This window comes from Rhincodon typus, chromosome 8, assembly GCF_021869965.1.
Source record: "Rhincodon typus isolate 14 chromosome 8, sRhiTyp1.1, whole genome shotgun sequence".
NCBI lineage: Eukaryota > Metazoa > Chordata > Chondrichthyes > Orectolobiformes > Rhincodontidae > Rhincodon > Rhincodon typus.
This window is the reverse complement of record NC_063339.1, coordinates 82454463-82462970: the sequence shown is the minus strand read 5'-3', so window position 1 is coordinate 82462970 and position 8508 is coordinate 82454463. Positions and strand designations below refer to the sequence as shown.

Sequence of the window (8508 nt, the reverse complement as noted above, 5' to 3'; positions counted from 1 at the left end):
AAAGTTAGCTTGCTCTCTTCATTGAGACCCACAGTGATCTCCAGCAATTGTGGTATTTTGTTTGTGTTTTTGTTGAAGCTGAGCTTCAGAGAGGCAGTCTCTGCCCCAAGTCCTGGTCCTCAGCGAAGGGGAGGGGACTGGGACCGAGTCAGGTGTGGGTTTAATTCATTCTGTCCTTGCTTCCACCTCTGGGTCACTGACTCCAGCCTGGCCTTGACAGAATTCATTTTTCTCCTTGGCTCACTCTCCCTCTCCATCTCTCTTCCACTCTCTCTTCTCCTCCCATTTTCTCTCTCTTTTTCATTGTTCCCTCCCTCCCTCATTCGCCTTCACACTCTCTCCCTCTTGCACTCCCTACCTTCCAATCTCCTTCTCTCCAAACCTCTGTTCCTTGCGTCCTCTTTCGCCTTCCGTTGCTAGGGGAACAGAGTCAGGGTGGTACCATAGTCTGTTGCTGAGGGAACAGAATGGGTTAGGAAGCTGCTGGCCATTGCTAGGGTAACAGTGTGGGGCTTGGGCCAAATGCCATTACACAGGGACACAGTGGGCGTGAGAACACTGGCCGTTGCTGTGGGAACAGTGTGGGGGTGGGACAACAGGTTATTGCGAATGGAACAGACTGTGCAAAACCACTGTCTGTTGCTAGGGGAACAGAGTGGGGATGGGTTCACAGGCCGTTGCTGAGAGAAGAGATTGTTAGCAGGACCACTGACAGCTGGTTCGAAAACAGATTGGGAGTAGGTCCACAGGCCGTTGGTAGGGGAGCAGAGTGGGTGTTGGGCTGTAGGTTGTTACTCGACCAAATAGTGGGGGGTTAAGCTGCCGAGTGTTTCAAGCAGAACAGATTGGCCGGTGGGTTCAAGGGTGTTGCTAAGGGAGCAGTCTGGGGGTGGGATCATAGACCTTTTGCTTGGGAACAGAGTGTGGGTGAGGCCAAAGCCTATTGTTAAGGGAACAGACTGGGTGTGGTGCAGCAGGTCATTGCTTGGGAACAGCTTGGGGGTTAGGCCAGAGACTGTTGCTAGGCGAGCAGAATGGCAATGGGTCCGCAGGCTATTGCTCAGGAACTGAGTCGGTTTTTGGATCACTGGCCGTTACTCGGGGAAAGGTGAGGGAGTGGGACCACTGGTCATTGATAGGGAACATAATGTGGGGGGGTGATACAGAGGCCATTGCTGAGGGAACAGATTTGGTGTGGCAACAATGTGTGTTGCTAGGGGAGCAGACAGGTACAGTCACAGGATATTGTGAGGAGAACACTGCATGTGTGAGGGGCAACTGGCTGTTGCTCGGGGAACAGAGCGGACTTGGGGTCGACAGTGCATTGGCAGGGGAAGAGAGGGGGTTGGGGCCGCTGGGCATTGCTATGGGAACGAGCAGGGATGGTGGGTGAAGTAACACTGCAGAGACCATCACTCCCAGATTGTTGGGAAAACCCATCTGACTCAATGATGCACTTTAGGGAGGAATTCTGCAGTCCTCACCTGTAAAGAAATGTGAAACGGTTTCAGAGTATTGTTAGATTTTCAAACAATGATCCTAGGCCTAGATCCAGAAGCAACAAGAAGCCTATCTATCTATCCCAGCGGTTTCTATTATTGTCTCAAAAACTTCCATTACCTTCGATCCTTCAGGAATGTGATCCTGGGTTTGTGTTATTTCACTCCCTCGCCAGTGAACCTCTGTTGTCCAGCTATCATTCTGGTGAATCTACCCTGCAATCAAACTGGCATGGACTCCCAAGGCACCACCCTTTCTTGCCTCTCTCGATTATAAATTCAATATTAGTGCTGTGCTAACATCTAGTGGCTGCCGTGAACAAACTTACAATGTGTCACTGACTGACACCTTCTGAATCATTCGTCCTGGCTTTGCAGATTAAAACACATCTCTCAGCCTTCTACAGACAAAACACAGCAAGATGTGAACTGAAGCATTTTGGATGTCAGACTGAGGAGGGACAATATAAACTAAATGGTACAATATTAAACAGCGCGCAGGAACAGAGAAAGATTCAGTTTGACTCCGGAATTGTGTCTCCACAGGAGAGGGACAAATGTGATAAATTCAGACATTTCTGCATTGTAGAAATTTCAGAAGCAGGATATGGAGAACTCTGTAAGAAAGCATATGCAAGTTTCATTTGCTTGAGATGCAAGTTTCAGAATCTGTTTAAAGCTACTGCTCCGAGAGAAATCCATGTTTAATCAGTGTCTGTCTAATATACTAAACTTCAAACAGACAGAGCAACAGGAATATACAAAATGTGACATGTCACGTCAGCCACTGAATTGTAATAGTGAGTCCTCCTTCATAAATTGTTATGGAGTTTTAACCTGGAGTCAGGTTTCAGTGACCCCCAGTACAGCAATTTATCAAGCACCACACTGACCTACAGTGGCTACAAACGTTCTACAGTCTCAATATAAAAACAAAATCAGAACTGCAAATAAACATAACTTGGGGATCTACAAGGCCACAACAGGGGATGAGAGTGAGGGCGAGAGAGCGAGACAGTACGACAGGGAGAATGAGGAAGTGAGTGCAACAAAGAATAAGTGAGTATCACAGTGAAGGAGTGAGGGATTGAGAGAGACAGCGATAGAATGAGAGTGAGGGAGTGAGAAACCGAGGAGACTGATGGAAGGTGTGACAGTGAGACAGCGAGGGGGCCAGCAGAACACTCACCTTTACTAGCTTCATCCCCGCCTCCTTGACCTGTCCGTCTCCTCTCCAGCTATCTGCTCCTTTATCCACCTTCCATCATCGCCTCCCCCCACCCTTCTATTTATTTCAGAATCCCCTTCCAATCCCCCATATCTGAAGAAGGGTCCAGACCCGAAACGTCAGCTTTTTTTGCTCCTCTGATGCTGCCTGGCCTGCTGTGTTCATCCAGCTCCACACCGTGTTATCTCTGACTCCATCCAGCATCGGGAGTTCCTACCATCTCTGAGAGAAGGGGGGTGGGGTTTGTTCAGGTGTCCTGTTTCCACCCCCGCCGCCGAAGGTTTTTTCCCCTGTGCACTAACTACAAGGAGAGGGGTTATTTTCCCCTGTGCACACACTACAAGGAGAGGAGTTTTTTTCCCTGTGCATACACTACAAGGAAAGGGTTTTTTTTTCCCTGCGCACACACTACAAGGAGAGGGTTTTTTTTTCCCTGTGCACACATTACTAGGAGAGGGGCTTTTTTTTTCGTGCACACACGACAAGGAGAGAGATGGGGGCGCAGGGATGTACCTTTCCGGTACGTGTCGTTCTGACCCCGCCCCCCGTTCACTCCGATTGGTTGGAGGACCAATGCCAAAAGCTCAGTCCTCCAGCCCGATCTCGCTTCCTATTGGTCCGAAGCAGCCGTCAATCATCCGAAACTTGGAGCATGCGCAGTAACCTCTTCACATCTGTGGGCCGATGGTTAATGTTTCCGTTTTTGTTAATCCGATGTACAAACGGTGAGTTCGAGCGAAAGGCATAGGTGGACGGGGAAAACTTCTATAACACTGTGTGTCAGCTGCACATTGCCGAAGAAGAGTCTGTCGCTGTCCCAAATGCAGGATACAAGGAAAGATGGCTTTCGGCATGAGGCTGGAAAAGCATCAGCATGTCAGTCAATACCCGATTCGGGCTGAAACATTGTTCTGAGGAAGGGTCACCGGACCCGAAACATTAACTCTGTTTTCTCCTCTACAGATGCTGCCAGACCTGCTGAGCTTTTCCAGCAACTTTGTTTTTGTTCCTGATTTACAGCATGCGCAGTTCTTTTGGTTTTTATTGACTTTCCTGCTCCTTGGATACCGTCTGACCTGCTGTGCTTTCCCAGCGTTTGCAAGTCTCGCCGTGTCCAGCTTTGGGCTTCCTTCGAGTAAAAGGCCCGACGAACCGCCGCCGTCTTTGTTTGGGGGAGTTCTGGACATCGGCCGCCATTTTTGTAGGGGGCAATGTTTGGAATCCGAGGGAGGAGCTTGCAGCCCATTCTTCTGAATGGGGTCATTGAGACATACAGCACAGAAACAGACCCTTCGATCTTAACTCGTCCATTCCGACTAGATATCCTATGTAAATTTAGTCCCATTTGGCCCATATCCCTCTCAACCCTGTAGAGCTGGATGGAGGGTCTAGGCCCGAAACGTCAGCCTTCCTGCTCCTCTGATGCTGCTTGGCTTGCTGTGTTCATCCAGCTCTACACCTTGTTATCTCAGATTCTCCAGCATCTGCAATTCCTACTATCCCTCTCAACCCTTCCTGTTCATAGACACATCCAGATGCCTTTTAAATGTTGCAATCATACCTGCCTCCACCACTTCCTCTGGCAGCTTATTCCAGACATGCACCACCCTCTGCATGGAAAAGTTGCCCCTTAGGTCCCTTTTAAATCTTTCCCCTCTCACCTTAAACCTATGCTGTCTGGTTTTGGACTGCCCCCACCCCAGGGGAAAAAAGACCTTGCCTATTTATCCTATCCATGCCACACATGATTTTATAAACCCCGATAAAGTGACCCCTCAGCCTCTGACGCTCCAGGAAACGTAGCCCCAGCCTATTCAGCCTCTCCCTGTAGCTCAGACCCTCCAATCCTGACGACATCCTCATAAATCTTTTCTGAACCTTTTCTAGTTTCACAACATCCTTCCCATAGAAGGGAAGCAAAAATTGCACACAATAACCCAAAAGTGGCCGAACCAATGTCCTGTACCACCGCAACATAACCTCCCAACTCCTATACTCAATACAGTGACCAATAAAGGCAAGAATACCAAACGCCTTCACTATCCACCCGTGACTCCACTTTCAAGAAACTATGAACCTGCAATCTAAGGTTTCTTTGTTCAGCAACACTCCCTAGGACTTTACCATTAAGTATATAAGTCCTGTCCTGATTTGCCTTTCCAAAACGCAGCACCTCGTATTTATCTAAATTAAACTCTTATCTGCTACACCTCGTCCCATTGGCCCATCTGATCAAAATCCCGTTATACTCTGAGGTAACCTTCAATGTCCACTACACCTCCAATTTTAGTGTCATCTGCAAACTTACTAACCATACCTCCTACATTCACAGCCACTTATATAAATGACAAAAAGCAATGGACCTAGCACCGATCCTTGTGGCACAGGTGAACTTGTCCATCAGCTGCATTGTCCTTTCACACTAAATGTCTCATTGATGGCAGGACAACTGGTCTGCGATGCAGGGTCACAAAAATGTGAGTTCAATTCCCACCACAGCCGAGGACTCCCCTCGTCTGAGGAGGGAGCAACCCTCAGGTAAAACCACAGCCGTCGTCTCCATAATCATAGAGCTGCCATATGGTCTGGTAAGATGACAGTGACATTGCCATCATCCCTTCTGAGGAAGTGTCACCGGACACAAAACGTTAACTCTGTTTTTTTCCTTCACAGATGCTGCCAGACCTGCTGAGCTTTTCCAGCAACTTTGTTTTTGTTCCATTTGCAGCATCTGCAGTTCTTTTGGTTTTTATGTGACATTACCCTTTACTTACTGATGAGCTGGAGTTACGCTGGATGAAACAGCCTGTGTCACTCTGTGAGCAGAGTGCTGTTGGATCAAATGAGACATTGTGTGCAAGGGGAGTCAGATTTGTGATGGTGATTCACATTCAGCTGCTATCCTAGTTCTTCTAGGCGGTGAGGTTTGGAGGTTTAGATACCCTGGCAAAGATCTAGTCAAGTTCTAAATGTACAAAATGCTTCTTCATTGCTGCCTCTCCCTCATCTGTATCTCCTTCTGCTGTTTTGTGCAAACACTGACTGGTTCTCTTCCCTGAAGGACATTTATGAATGTGTTGAGTTTTAACTAGCAATTTAACCAGCAATTTTCATGGTAATTTTGCTCCACAGAAGACCAGATTAATTTAGAGATAGTAGATGCTGGAGAATCTTAGATAACAAGGTGTAGAGCTGGATCAACACAGCAGGCCAAGCAGAATCAGAGGAGCAGGAAGGCTGACGTTTCGGGCCAGAAGGGTCTAGGCCCGAAACGTCAGCCATCCTGCTCCTCTGATGCTGCTTGGCCTGCTGTGTTCATCCAGCTCTACGTACCAGATTATTTTAGCTCGATTTGACAATGTGTCTCTCTTTTTCTGGGTAAACTCTCACCATGCTTTTTCTTTTCTTCAAAGCTGCTATTGGAATCAGAGAAACCACATCCAGGATTTTGACCATGGAAGGAAAGAGCACTTTGGACAAACTAGACACATGTTCTGTGTGCAGACAGGAATTTGCTCATTCATCTGACCGATCAAAACACCAGGGTAATCACACTGAGAAGAGATTGTGGAAATGTGAGGAGTGCAGAAAGGAATGTCTTTACCCGTCCCAGCTGAAACTTCATCAACGCAGTCACACTGGGGAGAAGCCATTTACTTGTTCTGAGTGTGGGAAGCGATTCACTCAGTCATCCCAACTGTTGACACATCAGCGAGTTCTCTCTGGGGAGAAACCATTCATCTGCTCTGAGTGTGGAAAAGGCTTTGCTGATACATCCCACCTTCTCAAACACCAGCGAATTCACACTGGGGACAGACCATTCATTTGGTCTGAGTGTGGGAAAGGATTCACTCAGTCATCCGACTTCCTGAGGCACCAGCGAGTTCACACTGGAGAGAAGCCATTCATCTGCTCAGTTTGTAGGACAGGATTCATTCGCTCACCCAGCCTGCTCAAACACCAGCAAGTTCACACAGGGGAGAAACCATTCACTTGCTCTGAGTGTAGGAAGGGATTCACTTGCTCATCCTACATGCTGATACACCAGCGAGTTCACACAGGAGAGAAACCATTCACCTGTCCGGAGTGTAGAAAAGGCTTTGCTGACTCATCTCACCTGCTGTTATATCAGCGAGTTCACACTAGGAAGAAACTGTACAACTGTTCTGAGTGTGGAAAGGCATTCATTCAGTCATCCAACTTGCACAGCCACCAGCGAGTTCACAACGGAGAGATACCATTCATCTGCTCCACGTGTGGGAAGAGATTCACTCAGTCAGCGCACCAACGAGTACACACCGGAGAGAAGCCATTCACATGCTCCGTGTGTGGGAAAGGGTTCACTCGATTACCCCACCTACTAATACACCAACAAATTCATAATTAACTGCAGCTGAAGGATTTGCTGTTCATCACACCAAGGAATGAACTATGGTCATTGGGCTGTTTATACTGATAATGAATCCTGCTCTACTAAAGGTGCTGTTACTGGAGATAAAATTCAATTCCTATTATGTATCTATAGGACCAGTTTGGTAATGACTGCATTACTGCACATCAATATATGCCCACAGGTTAGAAACTGTTCAGCTGGGAATCCACAAAGGGATTTTCTGATTTATCAGGACTAATGAGTAACTGAAGGGTTTGGAATTTGATGCTATTGACATATGTTTTCTGTGGTCTGTTTCAGATGATGTGTTTAAGCAGCACCAGTCTGGTAGCAGATTATTTTCTGTCAAATGACTTTACCTCCCCCGTCTCCTCCATCCTCACCAGCAACAAGTATGAGGATCTGATTGAGCCTCTCTCTTAAAAAGATTGAGTAGAGTGACCTCTAACTAAAGTGGTAACAATGTAATTACCATTGAAAAATGCTGCAGAAATTAACAACAGTCTGTCTTACTAAATTGCTTTAGGGAAGGAAATCTGCAGGAGATTTTCCGTGAGGGGCTAAACAAACTGCTCTATGGCATAAAACTGCACAAAATTGCATAAAAGAGAAGAAGAAAACCAAAAGCAATACCTGGCATCAACCTGAGCACCAGAATCAAGAAATGCAAACCCAGCCTCATTGACTGTGCAAAGATCTCGTTTATAATATCAGAGGAGTTTGTTATAAAATTGAGAAGACTGTCCCAAATTTTGGTTAAGCAACAGCCTGATAGAGTCACATTCATGGAATTTGACACTACTGACAATATAGAACTCAATAATACAGATATTGGTCAGACCACCTATAAGAGTATTGATTTAGATTTAGATTTTTGTTGTCACGTGTACTCAAATACAGGAGTACAGTGAATTGTGTGTAATGTCACCACATCTGGCGCCATCTTAGGTACCTAAATCCAAAAAACATTTAGGTACAAAGTAGTGAAAGAAACGAGAGTTAAAAAGTTAAGCATTACTTCACAGAACAGTAGAAAAATAAAAAAAAGGTTACAGTTTAAATTAAAGTCTTTTGTAGGTTAAACTAGGAAAATGAAGGAATAAGTGAAAAGTTCACCAGGCTACACTTATCTCGGTCTCTGGGCGACCTCAGTTGTCTGTTTTCGACACGGCCGCCGCAGATACCGTCTTTGCTGCTGCCTCTCAGATCTCCCCCCAGTGCCTCGGGAACGTGCCCAGGCAGGATCCACTCGCACGACGAGCCGAGACACCACTATAAGCCGTTGACAGACCAGCCGACAAAACGCAGAGAGACCAGGCTGGGACCCATCGCAAACCACTAAGAGACCAGGCCGGGACCCGCCACGAGCCGCTGAGAGACCAGGCCGG

General features: G+C 46.9%; 1 protein-coding gene across 2 annotated transcripts in view; it reads left to right on the top strand.

Annotated features, from left to right (window-relative positions):
- Positions 1-3352: 3352 nt before the first annotated feature.
- LOC109929156 (zinc finger protein 239-like) overlaps positions 3353-8508 on the top strand; it is a 6767-nt gene continuing 1611 nt past the window's right edge. The window contains exons 1-2 of one of the 2 annotated variants that reach the window (XM_048600320.1): positions 3353-3452; positions 6141-8508. The exon at positions 6141-8508 is cut by the window's right edge and continues 1611 nt beyond it. In XM_048600320.1, coding sequence (XP_048456277.1) covers positions 3380-3452; positions 6141-7114 — 1047 coding nt within the window. In that variant the 5' untranslated portion in view covers positions 3353-3379 and the 3' untranslated portion in view covers positions 7115-8508. Of the gene's footprint in view, positions 3453-3532; positions 3604-6140 lie in introns of those variants that run through there. The other variant, XM_048600321.1, reaches the window with a different exon arrangement.